The sequence below is a fragment of the Ciconia boyciana genome, chromosome 24 (genome assembly GCF_034638445.1).
Source record: "Ciconia boyciana chromosome 24, ASM3463844v1, whole genome shotgun sequence".
NCBI classification, from domain to species: domain Eukaryota; kingdom Metazoa; phylum Chordata; class Aves; order Ciconiiformes; family Ciconiidae; genus Ciconia; species Ciconia boyciana.
This window is the reverse complement of record NC_132957.1, coordinates 2,179,945-2,202,407: the sequence shown is the minus strand read 5'-3', so window position 1 is coordinate 2,202,407 and position 22,463 is coordinate 2,179,945. Positions and strand designations below refer to the sequence as shown.

The window sequence follows — 22,463 nt, the reverse complement described above, 5'->3', positions numbered from 1 at the left end:
TCTCGCTGGGGGCTTGTGCAGCTCCTGGCTCCTGCAGCAGAAGCTGTTGCAGCTGATTTGGTGTACCCATCGCTCTCCTGGGGCTGGCTCCCAGTACGTCCCAGCAGGACCAGCCTCTGGGGATCTACAGCCGCCAGGAGATCTGGGGGAATCTTGTCCCTTTTTTGAGGACAGGGAAGTACGGCGTGGTGAGAAGGTCTTTGCGGCGCAGACAGCAGTGACGGCCCGTTTATACAGGATTCAATCCCAGGAGGCACTGGGTTAGGAATGAAGTAGTTAAAGCAGTGCAAAAACACAAGCAGATAATATTGTGTTGTATAATAGAGAGATAACACGTTATTCCGAGCATCTGTGCTCCAGCTTGCGTGAAAAGCTCCAGACCTGAGTTTCAACCCATGTCAGCATTTACGGTCCAGCCTTCCAGCTGCTGTCACTTGCACAGTAAATCACCAGCTTCACGTCAATCTGCCCAAACCCAGAAAATCTAGCTCAATTTAAATGCATCTACCAGACATCAAATACCAGAAGCAGCTTTAAAATCAATTCACTTAAATCAGAGCAGGGTTTTGTATTTTAAGACAAACATAAAGCCCAGCTCCCGAGGGAGTGCAGCCCACGGGGAGGGGGGTGGGGGGTGGGGGTAAAGCCACCCTGGGATGGGCGGGGGGGGTGGGGCATTGTTTTCTACAAAGGACAGGAAACGAGCCTCAAAGAGTACATGAAAGGGACCTTAAAACAAATGCAGATCAGCAAGGGGACCTCTCGGCTCATCTCCCAGCTGCTCTGCCCAGGGGCAGCCTGCAGAAGCTGCTGCTGCAGCCGGGGGGGGGTCGGAGGGGGGAGATCCGGGGTCCCCTCGGGTGCTGGGACCTGCTCTTCCCTCCCGGGTAGGTCCAGGTGAAGCCGAAAAGGGCCAAACGAGCCTGAGTTCCCCCTGCAAAGGAGGGACCCGGTTACGGTTGGACTCGATGATCTTAAAGGTCTTTTCCAACCTAAATGATTCCATGATTCTAGGACCCACTTGCTGCCTCACCCGTGGGGATGGGATGAACCCGGACGGGGCGGGAGGAGGATGCTCGGGGCCTTGCAGCCAGGCCCGGCCCGGCCGTGGGCTGCTCTCCCTGCTCCTCTAGTGCCCAGCATCTGCCCCCCTCCAGCGCTGGGTGTTTGGGGGTGAGCTCCGGAAGGGCACACCAAGGAGAGGGGGGACTGGTGGGGTGCCCCGCGGGCCGCTCGCCCCGCGGCAGAGCACCGGGAGCTCTCCGGCATGCGGCTGGGCTGGAGAAATTGAGCTGCGGCCAGTGAGGGAGCAGGGGAGATCACAGAGATGCAACAAATGCACCAACGTTGAAGGCAGTTTTTCTTCACGGAGATGTCCCTTATCTGCTCTTAAAAATCCCCTGGGTTTGGCCCCTTCGGAGCTTAAAGCCTTCTGCTGAATGTCGCCGCTTCATTTTGCTACTCCTTATAAAATAAGGCTCATGTTAGAGCCAACTGGCAAAAATTAACTGCAATGTACCAGAAAGCCATTTCCTCCCATACAAGGCAAAGCCAGTGGCCCGCTGCCAAAGGGGACAATGAGGGACTATGAGGCTGGTCCTGCGAGCCCTCGTGTTCCTGTTTACTTGGAGGCTTGGTCGTTGATCAGAGAGATTTCTCTGGATATTTTTTAAGATGATTTTTAATGAAGTCATGGCCAGCAGTGCCCACATCCTGCAGGAATCTTCCTCCTGCGCGGGGTCCCTAGGAACGGTGGCACCGCGTCGCGGTGGGGGACCTTCCCGAGCCCCGTGCAGCGAGTCCCCCGCACCCTTCTTGCACCCTTTAAGTGCAGCTGGGCCCGACAGCACCGCCGGGGCCAGGCGCTCCCACAGCCATGAACCTCACGGGCTGCGGCCGCCCCGCTAACCCTCGCCTCGCCCGTCTCACCATGGGCAGGGTTCCCGGCTCACCGTGTTCGCGCCCGGAGCGCGGCCCTGGCCAGGGCGAGCCGCAGGCCTCTGTGGGCTGCCCGTCAGATGAGAGAAGGGAAAAACATCATCGTAACCCTCACGGTAACGAGGGAGTTCCTGTGATTATCTCGTCCTTCCTTTAGCAGAAAGCCCGACCAACACCCCGGCTTTATCAGCCACCCCGGCCGCGGCACCGCCGGCGGGCGTAGCCTCAGCAGCGGCCGAAAGAGGAGGCCTGGCATGGGGACGGGAACGCGGCGCCTGGGGACGGGAACGTGGCGCTGGAGAAGGGAACGTGGCGCCAAGGGCTGGGACCGTGACACCGGAGCCGGGGGCTGCGCGCGCGGGACCCCCAGCGCGCGGCCCCGCCCGGCTCGGCGGGGCGGGGCGGGGCCGGCAGGGGGCGCTGCCGTGCGGGGGGGCGCGGCGCGGCGCTGCGCGCGGCCGGCAGGGGTCGCGGCGCGCGCCGCCTTTGTTGCCGTTGGCGCCTTCCTCTGCCGAGGCGGCGGCGGCGCGCGCGGGCTCGGGCGGGAGGCGGCGGGCGCGGGGCGGGGCGGCGGGAGCGGCGCGGCGCGGGGGGCTCGGGGCGGCGCGGGGAGCTCGGCTCGGGCGGCGGGAGGATGGAGATGAAGAAGCGGTTGACGCTGGAGCTGCGCAACAAGAAGCCGGGCGAGGTACTGCGGCCCTAGAGCGCGTGGCGGGGGGACCGGGCGGGCACGTGCTGCGGGGGCGGCGGGGGGCGGCCCGCGGGGGTCCCGCACGGCGCGGTGGGGGCCTGAGGCGGGGTGGCGGCTGGGGGGGTGCGGGGCGCGGCGGCGGGGAGACGGCCCCCCCCCCCCTCCCCCCCGGCATGGCGGCGCGCACGTGCGCGGCGGGGCCCGGCCCGGCCCGGCCCGGGGCGGCGGTGGCGGTAGGGCCCGGCCCGGCCCGGCCCGGCCCGCGGCGGGGGGCGTTGGGCGGCAGGGGTTGGCGGGGCTGGGCCAGGCCGCGCTGCGCTGGCTCCTGCCGCGCCGGGGCCGCCGAGCAAGGCCGGGGCGGCCCCGCGCAGCCATGGCGGCTCGGCCATGTTAGCGGCCGCCCGGGCCTGCCCCGGCCCGCCCCGCCGGGGCCCGGGCTCCCCGCGGGGCGCGCTCGGGCCGGGGGCGACGGGCCGGGCCCGCGGGGCTCCCCCCCCCGCCCCGGGGGGCTCCGGGGGCCGCGCTGTCAGAGCCGCCTCAGCGCCGGGCGGGCACCGAGTGTCCGGGCGGGCAGCGGCGGTGCGAGGTCCGAGCGGGGCCTCCCGCCTCCGCCGGAGGCCCGGGGGGGAAGCTGGGTGCCGGGGCGCGGGCACGAAGAGCGGAGCTGCGGTACCCCCTCGCCTGGTGAAGGGGCTGAGGTGGCAGCCGAGCCGCCCGGGCCCCGCCGCTGCCCGTCCCGCTGCCGCCTCGCCTCAACGCGAGGACGTGCGGCCCGGCGGGGGAAGCGGAGCCGCCCGCTCCCCTCAGCTGGCAGCCATGGGGCCAGGCCCGGCGCTTCGCACCCGCTCGAAGCGTTTCACTTCGTCCTTCGGGCCTGCGCGCCCGGAGCCGGCCGGGCTTCGGAAAGGCGGCCAGCCCTTATCTAGGCCAGGCCGGCAGCCCCGCTCGCCGCCTTGCAGCGAGATAGCTGGTGGCTGTCACTCGGCTTGGGGACAGGTCACCGTGTCGTGGCAGCGTGCGGCCGTGGACAGCTTAAAATCAAGCTTGAGGAAAATGGGTTGTAAGTGGAGCTTTTGGTAGAGCTTAAAGATGCTTTGTGGATGGCAAAGGGATTTGCAGGATGAGAACGATTTGAGGAGTGGAAGCGTCGTTCTGAGGCTGCAAGCTGCAGGTCTCCTCTAGTTTGACACCAGGAATTTGAGCCGCTGGCATGCTGCAGAGGCCAGCAGGGTCAGAGCATGCGTGCCCTGGGACCAAAGCCGGTGCGAGCCAGCGTTTCTGCTGGAAGAAGCCGTCCTGGCTGCTTCGTCCTGCTGCAGTGCTTGCTCTGCGATCCAGGGCGGGGGTCCGGGTTAAAGCTGGTCTCAGCCGTGTTAGTTCATAACCTGATAACGTTCAGGCTCCCCTCTGTGCCTGCACCGACAAAGCGACAGCGGCGGAGGGCTGGCAGTGGCCACCTTTACACCCACCGTGGTGACAGAGTCTCGGTTCAGTTGGAGGCTTGTCTGTCTGGGGTGTTGGGAGCAAAACGAGCTCAGCTACAAAACTCCTGGCTGAGCCTGTTTGCTGCTCAACTCAGAGCCCTGACCAGCGGTGCCACTTCTGGAGTTTTAAGCATTAATTCGTTCAGAGTTGCAAAGATGTCACAGCAGCCCTGAAAACTCTGCTGCCAGTAAGGCAAAGTGATTTTAAAATGACTCCCTAATAGTTGGCTGATCTGAGCAAGAGAGGTAAAATGGGAGCGCTGCGAAGGAGGAATTTGGAGAGCATCGTGAGCCTTCTGGCCAAGGCTGATTTTTGCATCTTGCTGTGAAGAATGTGTGGGGTAAAAGCAAGTTTTGGAAGTGGCCTGTGAGAGCTGGGGCTTGAGCGCTCACCTGCGCTTTGGGGGAGAGGGGGATGCCAGGTATGTTCACCCTCCAGGTGTTTGGAGAGGAGCAGTTCTGTGCTCGTGCTTCATGGTCCTAATGCCACAGGGGGTTGGTTTTTATGCTGAATTACTGGGTAGCCATGGCTTCCGTGTGTGTAGCCTGTGCGGGGCAAAATATTAGATGCCTTCAGTGGTCCTGCACTACAAGCCTGAGGGTGAGCTCATCTGCTTAGAGACCTGCCTAGGCAGATGTGTCACCTGCGTGGAGACTTGCAGGGAATCGAATCCTCTGGAGGCAGGTTTCCCAGCACCCCAGTGGCATCAGGGAGAAAGTTGAAGGGGACAAAACTAGATGACCTTATTTGGTCTCTTGTTAGCGAAGCCCGAAGTGTGACTCTGAAAGCTTTTTGATGCCTTGTGCATGAAATGTTTTGATGCAGCCTCATGGTTCATCCCCTTAACGCGTCTTAGTGCAGAAGGTGGACCTTGGTTGGAGCCACAGGGTGTAGGGTGATGCAGCGGTTGCATGTTGCATGGCTTGTGCTTAAAGGGTGAAGTCCTAACTGCTGTGAGGGATTCTCACCTTGTGCCCTCGCAAAAGTTATTTGGCTTTTGCGTGTCCCTTAATGTGAGTAAGGAGAACCTTCAGGCACACCTGCTGCTTTGAAGTGTCGGTGGTTCTGCCTGATGTCAGCTTGACAGGCTCGAGGTGAGACTTAGCCGGGTGTGATGACAGCTGCTGGGTGTCTCTGTTGGCAGGTGAAGGAGCTGGTTCTTGATAACTGCCGTTCAGACGATGGGAAGATCGTTGGTCTCTCTTCAGATTTCGAGAACCTGGAGTTCCTCAGCATGATCAACATCAACTTGCTGTCCGTCTCCAATCTCCCCAAACTCAACAAACTCCGGAAGGTGAGTCAGGCCTGTGGTCCCATCTGCAGCAGTCCTTGTTCTGAGACTCCTGCTGCCCTGTCCCTGGTGACAGTTGTTTTTCCTGCATTTGCCAGAGAAAGGCCATTTGATTTCGCTTTTTCCGCTGCAGCCTACAACCTGAGCAAGCGAGAGAGGTGGTTTTTTACTATGCAACAAAATACTTTTGAGCTCATTGCATGTTCAGCATCCTTTCTCTCTTGCTTTTGCTGTTGTGCTACTGTCAGGAGCTGCAGTAACATTATAAATATTTTGGATTTTAGAACATGCGATTACAGCTAAGAGGACGCATACCCCTGTGTCCTGCAGTACAGAGGTGGCTGGGAGTGCTGCCTTACCACGGGAAAGGGGTTTCAAGTGAAAACTTGAACTGCTGCTCTGTGGTGTGGTATAACAAACAGGGTCTGGAACTTGGGTGCCCTTTTTAGTCTGGTTCTCAGGGCAATTTTATTCCCCGTGTCACAAGCCGAGACACTTTCTGACCATGTGATATTCCCTCCTGGCAGCTGGAGCTGAGTGATAACAGGATTTCTGGTGGCCTTGAAGTTCTAGCAGAGAGAACTCCTAACCTGACACACTTGAACCTAAGCGGCAACAAGATCAAAGACATCAATACCCTGGAGCCCTTGGTGAGTGGAAGGCTGTGCTGGAATCTAAGGGATGACGTTGTTTCCTTTGGGGAGCCTGTCTGTGCAGCAGAAGTCCAACGTCTTGGTAACTGTTCCAACAGCACTTCGTGGTTCTGATGGGAACAGATGAGTGGGTCCAATTTGAGGCTGGGCTAATAGTTAATGGCTCCTCTGTCTGGAAAACCAGCAGCCAGTTGCTAAAAGAAGCATGAAATTGGGCTGGATGAGTAAAACTGTGGATGCAGTGCTCAGTGTCCATCTGAGAAAGGACCATTAATGGGTCGGATGCAGTTTGAGGTAGGTGGCACCTGGGGTGTCATGGAGATGAGTTGCTTGGACACCAGTGAGGGTGTCCATTGCATCAGTCCAAAGGCGCTGTTGTGCTGGGCTGGGACCCTTTCGCCCTGGGTGCTGTCACAGCATGCATTGCAGGGGGTTCCCGTCGCATCTGAACTGCCCCAAAGAAGGCACTTGCCTTGCGATCCTGACTCTGTGGCTGAAAGTTCTGACCTGCGGCATTCGCCTTTGGGCCCTCCATCCCCTCCAGAAAGAGCTTGAAACTGTTTTACTCCTCCTTCGCTTGACCTGGTGCACGGTGCGATGGCCTGAGTGGGAGAGCGGCTGTGGCTGTGCTGAGAGGCACATGGGGCGCAGTCTGCAGGCACTGTGCTTTGGTCTCCCTGTGTTGTGCTCTTGGGTATTTTGCCTGATGTTTTGGGCAGGATGAGTCTGGCTCAGTGATTCCTCGTGCTGGGGGAGCTGGACTTTCTGTGCTTGTTGCCCGCCCCATTCAGAAGGGAGTAAGATTTGCAAATGGTTTCACAGGGAGCTGGCTCCAAGGAGGGGAAACTAGGACTGAGGAGCTGGAAAGAAATCTTCTTTGCCTACAGTTAGCAAGAGCAATAACTTTTCTCCATCTGAGGAGCACGTGGTCCAAATAATGCATGCAAAGACACTTCTATACTAGATCTGGGTAGCAAACCATCTGTCCTCTCATGGCTGCCTGATCTTCAAACACTGTCAACTTGTAAATAATCTAACAAATTGATCTTTGCAGAAAAAGTTGCCAAACCTGCATAGTCTGGACCTCTTCAACTGTGAGGTGACAACGCTCATGGACTACCGGGAGAGTGTGTTCGCCCTTCTGCCGCAGCTCACCTACCTAGATGGATTTGATGCTGATGACCAGGAAGCCCCTGACTCAGACCCTGAAGCAGATGGGGATGGACTGGAAGATGAGTATGAGAATGGGGAAGGTGAGGATTTTCTCCTCTTGGTTTTCTTGCTGGGGAACAACCCCTTTTCCCCTTCTGCATGGTCGTGTTGCTAAATAAATGGTAATTATAACTTGCCACTAAAGTAGGGGCTGTCTGGGTAACCCCACTCCCTCCTTCGGCAGGCTGCGTAAGAAACGAGACTTGCTGCAAGCTGACAGGGCTTGCTGCTGGCACTCCTTGTGCATGCTTGTTCTGTGTGATTTCCTGCCCATCGCTCACGTAGCCCTGGGTTGGAGGTGCGAGCATGTTGTCTGGGAGTAGCGAGTATTTGGGAACTGTAGCGCTTACCTCCCTCTATTTTTGGTAGAAGGTGAGGAAGAGGATGATGATGATGAGGAAGATGATTTGGATGAAGAAGTCATTGATGATGAAGATGATGAAGATGATGATCTGGAAGGTGAAGAGGAGGAGGACGGAGTAGATGATGAGGTGAGGCTTTCTGTCATCGGTATAAATCTGCAGCACCGCATTGCTATGTTTGGTAGCGCGTTTGTCCCTTAATCTGGTGACCCAGCTGACCAGGTGTCACAGATGCCTCTTTGCGGGCAGATCTGAGGAGTGCCGCCATGCGCCCTGGCTTGGCTCGTGGTCCACAGAGTTTGCCACTTCAGACTTCGCTATTGCTCGGCCTGGTACTTCCTGCGGCTTCAAGTGATAAAGCCGTACAGCCCCCTTCGTAGGGATGCAAGAAACTATTTAGGAACCCACAGCTTCTCCCTGCTCAGCTTGTACCTGCCACCCTGAGGCTAGAGTAGGATGGGAGCAGAGGTGAAGGAAGATGTTGCTGAAGAATTACATCTTGCTCATGGGATTGTGGTTCTTGCAACAAAGCATCTTTTTTTGACTCCAGGAGGAAGATGAGGAGGAAGATGGTGAGGATGATGAAGAAGATGAAGCTGATGACGGTGAGTCAAATCCTAACAAACCTAAGTGCTTGCAAAGCTGCCTCGACAGTCTCACACATTTGCTGTTTTTGTAGAGCTTCCCAGGCTTCAGTGCAGTGCTGTTGTTGCCTGCAGCTTTTCCCCGATAGAAAGTGCAGTGTTTCTGCTTACGGGCACCGCTGAAGCTGTTGCTTACGCCTAAGCTGACTATTGAATAGTGGTTATAAGCAAAGGGTCACACAGTGGTGATGAGGAAACAGGTTTCAGTACCTCCTAATACCAGCCAAGCTGGGTAAGTCTGCCAAATATTAAAGAGGCAGATCGCCTAGAAAACCAGTTCTAAGTAGCTTGAACTGGTAGTCCATGCAGGAGCAGGGCTTCTGTCTCAGGAGCTCAGGTTAGTAGCGTGCGTGAGGAAATGCTCTTGGAGACACGTTCTGCTCTCCTCTGAGCCGTAGAGAGGAGGGTAGAGCTGAGCTTCTTGACTTGAGTCCAGACTCCTCTGGTTATAACAAACTACAAACACCTGAATGAATGTTGACAGAATATAGTGTCTGGCGTGACTTCAAATGATCTTGTATGAGCTTGGGCAGAAGTGACTGAATTCTGCAGATGCTACATTTTTTGGGGTGCTCAACAAAAAAAGCCCATTTTCAAGTGTCTGTTGAAATGTGAGATGTTTGGAGGGCATAGAAAATAGTTAATGTCTCATGCTAGTCCAGGCTTTTCTGGGTGCCATGAGAAACCGGGCAGGGTGGATCTCTGCTCCGTAATGGTGCCAGTCTAGTCTGTGCTTGTTCACCAGCAAGCTGTGGCTGACGCGGCTTGAAGCCACAGCTCAAATGCTGTTCTGCAAGACTGAGCAGAGCTTCATGCTTCGCCTCTTTTTGCAGACCTTCCACGAGGAGAAAAGAGAAAACGAAATCTAGAGGATGAAGGAGAGGAAGATCCAGAAGATGAAGAGGACGATGAGGATGACTGATCCGAGCGAGCCAATCAGTTTTACAGACTATGACTGTGCTTGTCTTAACCTCCCCGTTGTGTCTATGTGAGACTGTAAATCCCGTCTCCCACTCCTCCCCCCTTTGTATGGCTGCAGCGTCCACAATATATTTTTTTAAGATGTAGAATACTGTAGGCATTCAGGGGAATCTTCCATACAAGGCTCACTTTCTCACAAGTATCTCATGACCAAAGGCTTTCTCCGTTCTGTGGTTTGTGCAGCAGTTTGCAAAAAAAAAAAAAAAAAAAAAAAAAAAAAATTTCCTCCTAGGGTATCTTTCGTGTCTGAAATCAGCCTTGCCACACTGGACCCAGAGCTCCAGCTCGCCACCCTGCCTGACAGCAAAGAAGGCGTGTTTGCTATCCGCATGCCCTCAGACCAGCTTTCTGAAGACGCTTGAGCCATCTTGAGCAGTGGGTGCAAATCTGGTTCATCTAAATGGACTCAAAGCGAATGATCGCTGAGGTCTCTCTGATCAGAAGTAATGGTGATGTGATCTCTGGAGATGCTTGAAGATACTTTAGTGCTGGGGATGTGGGGTGCCTGGGGTCTTGGGGAGGGGGGCTGGCTGCTTGCAAGACCTGGTACCTCTGACGATGCACCTTGCAGTAGCCCTGCACTTGCTTTCCTATTTTTTTATAAACTGGAATATTTTTCCCGATGGCCACCTAATAACTTTCACTTGGATGTCCAAGTAAGTCTGATTTTTGTGGCTGTGAGCGTCTTTGCTGTGATGAGGCTTCTCGTCACCCTGTAGCAGCCTCCGCCTTTAGGAAGAGATAGGAAATAGCAGGTTAAGGGATACTGCACTTCCGTCAAACTCCATTTCGCACTGTACAGAACATGTTCAACCAGTATCACTGTGATGCACCTAACTCGGCGTTCCCCGGGAGACCGTGTTAGCCTATATATTCTCAGGGTCCTTCTGCTAGCCAGTACCAGCTCTGGACAGTTGCCTCGGCGCTAGCCTGGTGTACGCATCCTCCTCCTCTTTCCTTTTCAGCACGAAGAGAAGTGCATTGATCAGAAATCCAGCTCTCTCCCACTTGTGTTTATGCTCTGTGGGAGCGCAGACGGTGCCGCAGAGCACGTGTCCCCCCACCCTGCAGTGGCTGGAAGGAGGAAGGGGGGAATTCAGCCAGGTGTAGCTCTGCCGGAGGGTTTCTCACCCCTTGCCCACCCTTCCTCTGCCTGGAGGTGTTCAGCCGGCGCATCTGTTAGCTTCTGGGGAGAACTGACCTTGTGGCATCCAAGGGATGGTAACTGCTCAGTGCTGGGTGCCGGAGAGCCGTGCTGGGGCGGGAGCAGCTCCTGTTCCTCCTGCTGTTGAGGCTCTCCACGGGTGCAGACGCACTGGCACTTTGTGGCGTTCCCGGTGGTTGCTCTGGGCAATCTGTCGGCACCCGGCGCTCGGAGGCGAGACTCGCAGCGGTTCCTTCAGAGGAGTGGTGTGTGTTGCAGCACATCCGAGTTTCTGTTGCTTTGTTCTGTTCTTGCTGTTGTCTCTTGCATTGTACAGTAGCTGTAACCATTCGGAGAAGAACTAGTCCTGTAAAATGCAAACTGAGTAACTTATAAATGTTAAAGGAATTTTTAAAAGAAATTTCAGAGCAGCAGTTACTTCTAATTTTTCCCTGCATTTTTAGCAGATTGTATGGATTTTATATTAGCATAGTAACTGTCAGGTTTTGATTGGTCAGACTAGTCCCAGAAATAAGGATCTCCAGCCCTTTTGTATCTTTTGTTACAAAATTTGGATAAAACTTTTAATAAAGACTTCAGTTTTTAAAAATCCATTGCAATGAACGTTGTCTTCGCTGCCTCTGCTCTAGGAGCATCTGAGCTGCAGCCAGCCTGCAAGAACACTTGGTGGAAGTTGGCAGGCAGTTTTTCTTAGTCTCTTCTGGGAGCGGCGACTGTCCTGGGCCCCCAGCATGGCCTGGTTTTGCTCTGAGCCCCAGCTGGGTGGGTGCTGGGTAAGTGCAGCTCCGCTGGTGGGGCTCATTTGGGAATGCCAGGGGTGCTTGTGGGGTGGGGATGGGGACGGAGCGGGGGCTCTGGTGTGGGGTCCGGTGGCACAGACCAGCCCGATGCAGAGGAGTTCTGGCACGAATGCGTCTGCAGGACCTGCGTGAGAAGGTGCAGCCCCTGCTGTGCTGCGCTCTGTGCCTTCAGCGGTGGCCACAGCCGGGCTCGCAGGGTCAGGGAAAGGCTGGGGCAGGGTCCCGCTGCTGGGTTTTAGGGCAGGCACCTGCGTTCTGCTCTGGAGGAGGAAATTGGGTGTTCAGGTACGAACGCAAGGCAAGGAGGAGGAACCTCACTGCAGGCTGGACTGGGGGTCAGGGCAGCTGCCAGTGCCTGCTGGGGCTGGAGGGGTCTAAGCTGTGCCCGATACCACGGTGCTCCCCTCTTGCTGGGGGCTGGAGGGGTCCCTCCCTCGCCTTGCTGGGGCTGCGTGGTCTTCCTCCGGCTCTGTAACGAGCTGCTGCTCCATCAGGTCTCAGCAGCCAGGGGCTTCAGCGCAGGCTTCTCACTTCAGCGGGTGGGTCTTCCTGCCTGGGGTGAGGGGGGGCTGTGCTGGACGGTGGGGGGCAGCCCCAGGCCCTGTGCAGACCAGAGCCGGGGGGCAGATCAGTGCTGCGGCCGCTCCCAGCCCTGCTCCCCGCAGCCGGCTGCTGCACCCCATGCAGCTGCCCCTGCCCACCCAGCCCTCCCCGCTCCGGTGAGGGGCCCCAGCTTTCAAATACAGCCTCGCCACCCCCTTCCCACCCAGACACGTGGCTGCGGGGCTGCCTCACTGCAGAAGGGAGCCCTCCTGCTTGCTCCTGTGCATGGAGGCAGTGGTGCTGGAGCTGCCGCTCGGTCTGTCTGGCCCAGGCTGTCCATCCAGATGGCTCTCTGCTTCCCCTGGTTTCTCTCCATCCTCGCCATCCCTGTCCAGCGCCGGTGCTGCCTCTGGCCCGTGACTCCCCCCAGGATGCAGTCCGCACCGGTGGGCTGGGGAGGGCATCACGGAGAGGCTGCCCAACAGAGGGCTGCAGGCAGGAATGAACCGTGGTGGTCCACGATGCTGCTCACCCACGCACAGGGATTGCAGCGCGAGGAAGGCACGTGTGCCCTGGCCCGGCTGCCATCGGCCCCCCTGAGCCTCCATCACGGGGCCGAGCTGTGGACGCTGGGGCTCCGCTTTGTGCCCCCCAGCTTGGTGTACCCACGGGGGGCTGTGCGATTGCTGCCGGCAACAGGCAGGGCTGGGCAGGGGCGGTGGGAGGGTGAAGCCCCCGCCCCAGGACCTCTGTTCTGGGGTGAATGTGTCTGGGAAAGGGGCAGCTCCACAGGCAAGAGCCAGGGCTGAGCTGGAGGGGGGGGAAATTCCCCTGGGGTTTGTGTCCCCTCCCGGGGCTGGCGGCAGCACCCGACCCTGGGGTGCAGAGGAGCGGGGTGCCACCGCTCCTGTCCCTTGCTCCGGCGGCAGTTGGCGCCCAGCCAGCGAGGCAGCGTGGGCACCGGCGTGCAGCGGCACGCCTTCGCTCAAACCAGTTTGGAGCAAACTTTTCACCTCGCTGGGATGGGGCTGGCACCTGCGCAGGCAAAGCAGGACCGGGGGGAGCGTGGGTGAGAACGTGCGGCCACTCGGCTCCCACGGGGGGTGCGCAGCCCCCAGGACTGTGGACCACGGAAGAGCCGTGGGGTGGAGCAGGGGCCCTACTCGCCACTTGCTGCCTGGTGCTGAGCAGCCTCCTGGCACCTCCGCCTGTGGTGGGGTGGGGACAAGGCACCAAGGCCAGCCAGGTGCTGGAGAAAGGGGCTCAGATCCTCCTGCTTTGGCTGCCCAGTCTGGGTGCTAGGGTGCAGCTGCTTCTCAGGAGCCCTTCGTGGTTTGGGATGTGTTGACACGCACCCTGCAGCCCCCCCCATCTGCCCCCTCCCTCCTTTGGGTGGGGAGCATCCTTAGGGGTAGCACTGGTCTCCATCACCCCCAGCCGCCACAGGGACCGACAGAGGCTCTCCCAGCTGCCGCTCCTGTACAATTCCCATTTATTATTTCAAGACCTCATTCCAGAGAAGTCCACTAACTCCTGAGCAACCTACTGGGCTCCCTCCAGAGCCCCTGGAGCTGAAGCAATGAAACCTTTAAGGGAGGGAGACACAGGGTTCCGGGGGCTTAGAGTTTCCGAAAATAAAAGGGAGGGTAGAAATTCAAGAGGAAAAAAACCCACCCCCCTGTTCTGCCATCCCATGCTGGGGGATGCTCCCGGTACCCGGGAAGGGGGTCCCTGTCCCAGCATGGTGGCAGGGGCTGTGCGGTGCCCCCCTGCCCGGCCTGGGGGAGGGATGGGGAGGCGCACGAGCAGTCCCGTCGGAGCCAGGGGCATCAGAGCTGGGAGTACAGGGAGTTCTCCATCTCCGGCGTCAGCTTGGCGTGGAAGGAGGCGATGCCCACCCCAAAATCTGGAGGGAGAGGGAAGAGAACTGTCAGCACTGCGGCCGAGCCCCTGGCACCCCGGCTCCTGCAGGAGGCTGCCTGGGGGCTGGCACCCAGCGGGGGGGGTGCGGGGAGGGCACATGGACCCCCCCGGGGCATCGCTGCAGGATTGGGAGCCAGGAGCTGGAGCCCGGTGCCCACCGCAGCGGCCGTTCACCCCCCTCCAGGACAGAGGGAGCGGGGTAGGCATCATCCACGCGGGGTAGGTCAAGCCCGCTCCCCACGAGTATCCCGGCAGTCGGGGTCCCTCCTGCCGCCCCCCGGGGCCGTACCCATCTCTGCATCCAGGCGGCCGGGCGGCGGGGGGTTCTTGCGGTGGTCCTCGATGTGCAGGGTCATCTCCTCCCGCGAGGCCGTGGAGTAGGGGCACTGCATGCAGGTGTAGCGGCCCCGCGTGTGCTCCCACACGATGCGGCTGTTGGAGGAGTGCCCTGCAAGGACGGGCGAGGAGGGAAGCACAGCGCTCGCCCGCCGGCCCCCCGCCATGGGGGGTACGCAGCCCCCATCCAGCAGGAGCCATGCGAAGCGGCAGCACAGGGTGCAGGGCAGGTGGCCCTGGGTGCCAGCTGCATCGTGCTGGGTGCCATGGGGCTCGGATCGGCCGATGCTATGGGGGCAGGAGCCCCCCCCGCTCCGAGCCCTACATGCACAGAGGTCCCCTCCCCACGGCAGGAACCCCAAATGTGGGAGCAGGGAGCAAGGCTGTGCCCCCGGCCCCGACCTCCCTTTGCCCATCACCTCTCTGCACCCCATGGAGCAAAGGGCAGTGGCTTCCAGCCTGGCCTCGGGGCCGGGGCGATCGGGGGGGGGCTTGAGCCCAAGTAGCTGCTGCAGCTCCATCTCCTGCTGCTTCTGCCCGCAGGCGCCGGAGAAACCAGGCGGTTCCCAGGGGGGCACAGCAGGCGACCCCCCCATCTCCGAGCCTACCTGGGCAGCATCCCCTCTCCGCGTGGCTCCTGAAAACGAGGGAGCCTGCCCTCCCCCTCTGCTCTCCGGGGAGCATCGTGGCACCCCATGGGGCCTCTCCCATCCCCTGCGGCCCCCCCGCCTCCCCCCACCCCCCCAGTGACAGAAAGCAGCCCCAACCAGTAGGTGCCAAACTAACCTGGAGTCACTCCTGAGCCAAAGCATGGGAGGAGTGGGCTGACACTCACACCTGCGGAGGGAATCGAGGGGCAAGACAAGCATTAGGTCTTCCCCTCCCTGGGGGGGGGGATGTGGGGGGGCAGGCCTGGCCCGGCCCCCCGCCTCGCACCCCCAGCACGCCGGGGAGCAGCAGGGCCGGGAAAATTTGGAGGCTTGTTTTTTTTTTTGGTGGTTGCTGGTGCTTTCTCCAATCGAGCATCCCTGTGGGTGGGATGGAGAGGGGGACGGAGGTGGGATGGGGCCGGGGTGGCCCCGCGCGGGGCCGGGAGGAGGGGGATCCTCAGCTGGCCGACGGCGGGTCCTCCTCCGGGAGCTGCTGGTCAAGGCGGGAGCAGAAGAAGGTTTGCCCGAACGGCCCTGCGCGCTCACCTTGGCTTTTCTTCCAGACGGCGTTGGAGACGGGGGGGCCATGGCCCGGCACATAGGGCCGGAGGCGATGCTGCGCCGGGGGCTGGGGCAAGCTGTAGGGCGAAGGGTGCACGTAGGACAGGAATGGCCCCGCCACGGAGGAGGGGGGTGGCCCCGAGAACCGAGTCAAGGACGACGGCCCAAAAAGGCTGGGCTCCAGCAGCGGGAAGGGGTGGGGGGCCGGCGACACCAGCGGCAGCACCTCCAGCGAGCCAGGCAGCTCAGGGAGGCTGGCGGGGAGAGCGGCCGGGGCCACTGGGGCAGTGTCCGCGCCGGGGAGGATGGCTTCTTTCTCCGGGGGCCGGATAGCGCTCGGGAGCTTGGGCAGCCCCTCGGGTGGCTTGGCCGGGGGCTCCTTCTCCAGGGCAGAGGTAGCAGGCAGGACGGGCTTGTCGGCTTTGGGGGGTGGCGCGGGGCTGCTGGCGCTGTCGGAGCAGACGTGCAGGTGCTTGAAGAGGGAGCGGTGCGTCCGGAAGCGCAGCATGCAGTTCTCACACCTGCGGGGCCGGGTATGTGGCGTCAGCGGCGGCGCTCACCTCTGCATCACCCCCCCACCCCGGCCCCGGGGTCTGCCGCTGAGATGGGGGGGCTGTGAAGGTGGGAGCCCGTGCGCTCGGGGCTGTTTGGGAGCTGCCGGGTGCCTCCCCGATAGGATGCACGGTGGGAGGTGGCTGCAGGGAGGTGGCAGGGCGGCATGGGATGGGGACGGGGACCAGCAGCACTCACTTGAAGTAGCGGTTTGGCTTGTAGTGCACCTTCATGTGGGCCATGAGGTCCTGCATGCTGGGGAAGGTCTCTGTGCAGCCCAGCGTGGGGCACTGGAAGGTTTTGCCTGAGCAAAGAAATAGGGCAGAGATTCAGCAAGAGCCCAGCTGCGCTGCACCCCCTGGGGCTGGGGGCAGCCCCACCAGTGGGTCTCCAGCACCTCCCACGCTCTCCCCACTCCCGCCCAGTGCTGTGCAGCATCTCCCGGAGGTACAGGCACCACCGCCAGCACTGCCTCAGTTTCAGGCCCTGCTTTGCCACCTCCCAGCCAAAAAAGGGCACCCTGGAGCAACGCAGGGTGTCCTGGCCTTACCCTCGAGGGACTGCGTGGGTCTGTAGTGGACCTTCAGGTGGTCCATCAGCTCCTGCATGCTGGGGAAGGCCAGTTTGCAGCCATAGCTTGAGCACTGGTAGTGCTTCCCTGGAAGGAGACAGATCCGTTGGCCTCGTCCCTGCCCTGGCCGTTGCTGTCACCTCCCCGGGGCAGGGCTGAGGCTCGGCTCACCTGGGACAGGTCTGCGCTTCAGCGGCCGCAGGTCCTGGGCTGGGGTCCCTCCGCTCCCCGCCACCGGCATCGGGCCGCTGGGCAGAGCCGCTTCGCTGCAACCTGCCAGGGAGAGGCTGTTAGGCAGCAGGCACCAGCTGCCACAGGCAGAGCAGGCAGCACGGGCAGCAACAAGCCTCAGTCCCTGCCTAAACCACGTCTCTCACTGCCCTCCTTCCTACCGTTTACAAACAGGGGTGCAGGCAATTGGGGGGGGTCTGGTGGGGTCTGGCTTGGAAGGGGCCGGAGAGCAGGAGCCCTCCAGGGTGGTTAGAGATGGGAGGGTCTTTGCTCTAGAAAAAGCTGCTGGTATGAAGGCAAAGCCTGCTGGTGTCTTGAACACCCTGGGTGATGCCACGTGCATGCCTATGCACACCCATGCACACCCGCGGGGTGCTCCCAGCCACCCCTCTGGGGTGGGATTCGGCAAAAGGAACCTCACAGCAACAGGAGTGAAGGCTTCTCCCCCCCCGTCCTGCCCCGACTCCTCTTGCCAACCCCGCCATAGCACGAGGGACTCACCTGCCCCATCTCCGCCGTATTTACCCCCCAGGGAGAAGGTGGGCACCGCCTCATCCTTCTCCGTCTTCATGGCCTGGCCAGTGGTTGGCACGGGGTGAGGCACGTGCCGCTGGCGGCGTCTTCTCCTGGCGATGCTACACCGAGCGCAAGGACAAGAGGTTAAAGCCCGGCACGGAGCGATGTCAACCGCCTCCTCCTCAGTGCCCCATGGCAGTGGGATCGACCCTCCTGCCCAGGGACCTCCAGGGCCAAGCTGGCAGGAGGCCCCGGCTTCACAGAGGCATCGCAGCATCTCTGCGGGGGGACACACTGCAAAGGCAGCACTTCACCCTGGGGGCTTTCAGCATGGCCCCCCAAGGGGAGCAGCGGCCGGGCTTTGAAGCCAGCGCCGTCGTCGTCCCTTCCTGCTTCTCCTGCCCTGGGGGTGGTCCACAACCCCCCCAAGAAGTCCCCCCCAGCTGCCGCCCAGCACAGCCTGCCCCATACATCGCCAGGCTCCCGCTTTGCGGTAAGGTCCAGCCCACAGCATCTGTAGTCAAAAGTCCCCCCTGAAACCACAGGACCCCCCTCCCCACAGGGCGCTGCAGCCCCAGTGCCGCTGAAGCAGGGAGTGCAGGAGCTGCTCCAGCCTCTCTTGCTCCCAGCCGGGCCAGGGGTCTCGCTGGATGCTCCCCCCGCCCGCCCCCACCCGCCGTTTCGAAGGGTTTTCCAGCCAAGAGGAGCAGCAGGTCCCATTGCATGACCAGGAGCATCAGCAGCAGGGCCCGATGCTGATGAACGTGCTGATGAACATGTGGTGGACAGTTCCACCGCATACGCTACATCAGATGGTCCCCAAAATTGAATTGGCTTGGTCTCACGGAGCCTTGGCACGAGGCTTCGATATGCAAAAGCCAAATGCTAACTCCCAGGAAAAAGTATCTGAAAAGTCCCTCACTTCGGGAGATTTCTCAATAGTGTCTTAACATCAAAGTAATAATAATAATAATAATAACATAAAATAAAATAAGCGCTGGGGCTGCAGAGTGCAACAGGTACATCTGCAGTTGGTTAGAGGGTTCATGTTTCCCCAAGAGCTCAATGACTCCCAACACAACTGTCCCTGGGGACGGGTCACATCTCCCGCCTGCCCTCACCGGACCTGCCCGTCAGCGTCTGCTCAAGAGGCATTTTCCCAGTTTGTCCGACCCAACCCTGCTCCCGGCCGGCCGCGCACAGCAGGGCTTTAGCCTGGTGAAGGCAGGCTCAGCGGCTGTTACTGCAGCAACCGGCAGTGCTGGGACTGCAACCCAGCGGGCAATAAATCAGAGTGTGGGGGGGAAATCCATGTGGGATTATTTCTCCAGCCGCTCCCAGGCTTGCGTCTTTGTTTGGGAGTTGCATTGCTTTTTTGTTGTTGTTGTTTTCTCAGCTTGGCAGCTTCTGCTGGCGCTGCGGGATGCAACCTGCGCCGAGGCCAGGACCGGCTGGAGGGGGGGTCGGCCCCAGAGCGGCAGGTTTGGGGCAGTGCCAGGGGCTGATCGTGTCCCGGGAGGAGAAATTCAGCCCTGGCTGGAGGGGTTGGTTTGCTCGGTCTGCACGAAGCGGCACGGCTGGGGCGGGGTAAACGCCGCACAGAAAGTTCACAGTGGCTTTGATGGAGCTTTGTTTTATCAGGAGGGGGAAATGCAGTTTTGCTGGGAAAAAAAGTCTCAGGAATCTTCTCTTGAGGAAGAAAGCATTAAAGGGTCGAGGCAAGGGCTGAGCAGGAAGACGCAGCCCTGTGCAGCATCCCTGTGGCACTGCCACTTTTCGGTGGCCATCCCTGAAGCCGCGGAGCTTTGGTGCTGCCGGAGCATTTCGTGGTAGCGCGAGTCCTGTAGCGAGACCGTAGCAAACTGCTCCCAGGTGCCCGCTTCCCCGCTGGGGATGCTGACCCCGGATCAATCCTCGATGCCACCGCCTGTCCCCAGGGCCCGCTGACGGTCCCCCGGGGACCGATGGTCTCCTGTGGCCTCCAGATGAGGCCATAAGGGAGCAGAACGCCCGTGCCCACTGCACCAAGAGCTCAGCGGGAGCACAAGCAATTTTTTTCAAGTCCATTTTTCCAGAAACCAGGAAATTCTTCCTCGGCAGCATCGCAGCAGGGCTGTTGGCTCCCGGGGCTGAGAGCTCCCGGTGCTCCAGGGTCAAACCCAGCGGTGCCTTTGGATGTTACAGCTCGTGCTGAAACCTCCCTCCTCTCCCTCTCAGATGCGGTCTGATGCTGCGCGCCATTCCCCGGTTGCAGGTGGTACCCCAGAGATGCAATTTAAGCTGATTTTTCTCCGGAAAAGCTGGGAAAATGCCTCTTGAACAGATACCAACGGGCAGGTCTGGTGAGGGCAGGCAGACAGATGCAGGCACACCTCGTTGCAGCCAGCGCGCCTGTGCGTGCCTGCGCCCGGCTCGCGGCCCCGCCAACATCCCGCTGGAGCAAAGCTGTTCAACGCGGGTGCGCTTTCAGCAGCGGACATGACGGCAGCACTGTAGCAGCACCGTATGCTCGGCCCAGGCCCTGGTTTTCAGGGAGCCGGTGGTGCCTGTATCATCTTGCTGTCATTTGCCACCTCCTGCGGGATGGTGTCCAACAATTTTCATTCTCCAGGACCCTCCATTCTGCAACCCTGAGCACGATGCTCCGACCCAGGTGCCGCTGACCTGCCACCATCCCCAGTGACCTCACGTGGCCACCAGAGATGCGACTCCCTCAGTGCCGGTGCAAACCTGCCCTGGAAACCCGAATCCTGGAGCCACCGCAAACTCGATGTCGCGTTTTGAAGGGTTTTCCTGCCACAGGTTCAGTCTCCCTGAAAACCTGCTGGCACCAAACTCCCTCGCTCCAGCTCCTGTGGTGAACGGGGACCCTGGAAAAATCCTTCTGGGGGGCTGATGGCGACGGGGTGAACAGGAGGGCTTGCAGCTACTGGTCACCCAGAGCAGCTGCTGGTGCTGATTCAGTTAATAATTAATACGGCTCATCGCCCTCAAACGAACCAGGGGTTTTATACATATCGCCAAGCGCAGAAGACTTTTACAAACCCACCAGGGGCGGATAAATGGGACAAATAATCCTATTTGAGCATCTCCGCGCAGTCTATAGCCAGAGGTTGCAGAGGCTTCCCAAAACGCAGCTCCTCGGCGTAGGAGATGAGACAAAGGCTCCGAACAAGAGGCTCATGTGATCGCTCAGCTGGTGAGCGCCGAGCGGCGCGGAGGGAGGAAGCACAGGCTGTGACAGCAGCACGGCTACTGCCGGCGTGGCGAGCCCCCCGCCCGCCCCGGCACGCGCTCCGGCCACCGGTCACGGGGTTAAAATGCATGTCATAAATTAAAATGCACATCGTGAATTCTCCTTGTTGCCTTCCGGCATCATAGGGAGCCCTGCAAGAGTTGGTGTGGGGGGGAAGATGGTCTGGGCATCTCTGCTGCCCGGCAGCCCCTGCCTCACAGCCACGGGCTTCGTGATGCCCACTGCAACTTGGGTGCCCTAATCCCAACTTGGGCTGGAGCAAAGCCGCTGCCTTGATGCTTTACCCCTCCGCCTTGCTCTGAGGGCAGGCTCCTTGCTTTCCAACTCTGAAAATTTGCCCGGAGAGCCCCGCAGAGCCCACCCCGAACGCCGCCGCAGCTGCTGCCAGTGGCAGCGTGCGCATCCAAGGGGGTGAGCGCGGAGCCTCGCACACAGCCACTGTGCCACGTCCCCACGGCGGACGCGGGGGCAGCTCGGCCGAGGCCCTTCAGGGGTTCCTTGGGAAACATCTTTCAGCCTTCCCCGCAGAGCCGCCCTGGGAAGCCCGGGGGTCCCTGCCTTCCCCCCAGCTTGCTCCAAGCCATCTGCGACCTGGGTGGCGTGCAAACGGGAAAGAGCCACACTGCCATTTCCCCGCATCCCCGCACCATCCTGGTGCCCACCTTTACCTGCCTGCTCGCAGCCGGCCGATCCACCGGGCTACATCAGCTCTTCAGCTGGAAAAAAGCCCTCTTTCCTTTCAGGAGCCATCTGGGGAGGACAGACTTTCCTCCCTGAGCCCAGACGAAGCTGCCCCCCGAGCAGGCGGCCCTGGCCCCGGTCAAGTTCACACGGTGGCCGAGGTGCGGGAGCCCCCTCGCTCCAGCCCTGGACCAGCAGCCGCATCCCCCAGCCCCTGACAGCAACAAAGCGGCTCCCACATGTGCGGGAAGATGGGGAGAGCGCAGGGAGACCCCGGCGGGCGCAGCCCCGGGATGCTCGGGGTGGTGAAGCGGGTCCTGGTGTTCCCATGGGCCCTGCACCCCTGCAAAGGCCGGGGGCTAACGGCTTCCGTGGCAGGCTGTCCCTGTGCTACTAGCCCCACAGGTAGTAACCCCCATAGCTAGCAGCCCCCCACGGGTAGCACCCCCATGGCTAGTGGTTTCTGTGCCTACTAGCCCCCCATGGGTAGCACCCCCACGGCTAGTGGTTTCTGTGCCTACTAGCTCCCCATGGGTAGCACCCCCACGGCTAGTGGTTTCTGTGCCTACTAGTCCCCCATGGGTAGCACCCCCACGGCTAGTGGTTTCTGTGCCTACTAGCCCCCCATGGGTAGCACCCCCATGGCTAGTGGTTTCTGTGCCTACTAGCCCCCCATGGGTAGCACCCCCATGGCTAGTGGTTTCTGTGCCTACTAGCCCCCCACGGGTAATACACCCATGGCTACTAGCCCCTGTGAGTAGTAACACAGCCATGGCTAGCACCTCCCATGGCTAGTCGCCCCACGGGTAGTGGCCCCCGTAACCTGGAGCCCCCCCGTGGGCAGCAGCCCCACGGCTGGTGCCCCCCACGGGCAGGGCGGCTTTGCCCGGAGCCCCCCGTGCACGTCCCGGCTCCCTGCAAAGCCCCGGCACCCCGGGCCCGGTAAGCCCTCCGGTACCGCCGCTGCCCCGGAGCCCCGGCTGCCGGCACACCCCCCCGCTGCCGGCGCTCCCTCCCCGCTGCCGGCCCCCCCGGTGCCCGCCCCTCCCGTCCCCGCACGTACCGGGGCTGCGGCGGGGCCGGCGCCGCCCGGAGCGCGCATCAGCGGCGGCGCGGCCGCGGGGCCATTTTCTGCGCGGAGCTGTCGCGAGAGCGGGGGAGGGGGGAGGAAGGAGCGGTGCGGAAGGGGGGGCGGGGGCCGCGGGGGGGCGGCCCGGCCCCGCCCCGGTGTCCCCCGGCTGTTTTTCCCGGGTGTTTCCGCAGTCCCCCCCCGGGAGCTGGAGCATCCCGGGCCCTTGGAGCATCCCGGGGTCCTCGGAGCACCACGGGCACCTTCAGAGCATCCTGGGGTGCTCAGAGCGCCCTGAGCCCCCTGGGAAGCCCTGGAGCCCTTAGAGCATCCCAAGGCCCTCTGAGCACCC

General features: G+C 60.7%; 2 protein-coding genes across 4 annotated transcripts; one reads left to right on the top strand and one right to left on the bottom strand.

The window, feature by feature from the left end:
- Positions 1-2,472: 2,472 nt before the first annotated feature.
- On the top strand, positions 2,473-11,013 carry LOC140643528 (acidic leucine-rich nuclear phosphoprotein 32 family member B). 2 transcript variants are annotated; one of them, XM_072845393.1, is made up of 7 exons: positions 2,473-2,626; positions 5,259-5,408; positions 5,933-6,055; positions 7,113-7,311; positions 7,643-7,761; positions 8,183-8,237; positions 9,110-11,013. In XM_072845393.1, the coding sequence occupies exons 1-7, from the start codon at positions 2,573-2,575 to the stop codon at positions 9,196-9,198; spliced, it is 789 nt and encodes a 262-aa protein (XP_072701494.1). In that variant the 5' UTR covers positions 2,473-2,572; the 3' UTR covers positions 9,199-11,013. The 2 variants fall into 2 exon arrangements, with proteins under 2 accessions (XP_072701494.1, XP_072701493.1); XM_072845392.1 differs by having other exon boundaries at positions 7,640-7,761.
- Positions 11,014-13,240: 2,227 nt separating this feature from the next.
- ZNF414 (zinc finger protein 414) lies at positions 13,241-22,201 on the bottom strand. Of its 2 annotated transcripts, XM_072845741.1 has the most exons (9): positions 22,106-22,201; positions 17,091-17,224; positions 16,530-16,631; positions 16,338-16,445; positions 15,986-16,091; positions 15,221-15,756; positions 14,811-14,861; positions 13,978-14,136; positions 13,241-13,671 (listed from the first exon to the last, which is right to left on the bottom strand). In XM_072845741.1, the coding sequence occupies exons 2-9, from the start codon at positions 17,158-17,160 to the stop codon at positions 13,595-13,597; spliced, it is 1,209 nt and encodes a 402-aa protein (XP_072701842.1). In that variant the 5' UTR covers positions 17,161-17,224; positions 22,106-22,201; the 3' UTR covers positions 13,241-13,594. The 2 variants fall into 2 exon arrangements, with proteins under 2 accessions (XP_072701842.1, XP_072701844.1); XM_072845743.1 differs by lacking the exon at positions 14,811-14,861.
- Positions 22,202-22,463: the final 262 nt, after the last annotated feature.

Bases quoted from the DNA above. Each gene is read 5' to 3' on its own strand.
- LOC140643528 (XM_072845392.1), top strand. From the start codon at position 2,573: ATGGAGATGAAGAAGCGGTTGACGCTGGAGCTGCGCAACAAGAAGCCG. The intron at 2,627-5,258 runs GTACTGCGGCCC...CTCTGTTGGCAG, and splicing joins GCAACAAGAAGCCGGGCGAG to GTGAAGGAGCTGGTTCTTGA. The intron at 7,762-8,182 runs GTGAGGCTTTCT...TTTTGACTCCAG, and splicing joins AGGACGGAGTAGATGATGAG to GAGGAAGATGAGGAGGAAGA.
- ZNF414 (XM_072845741.1), bottom strand. From the start codon at position 17,160: ATGAAGACGGAGAAGGATGAGGCGGTGCCCACCTTCTCCCTGGGGGGT. The intron at 16,632-17,090 runs GTGAGTCCCTCG...TCTCCCTGGCAG, and splicing joins ATACGGCGGAGATGGGGCAG to GTTGCAGCGAAGCGGCTCTG. The intron at 16,092-16,337 runs GTAAGGCCAGGA...TTCTTTGCTCAG, and splicing joins ACCCACGCAGTCCCTCGAGG to GCAAAACCTTCCAGTGCCCC.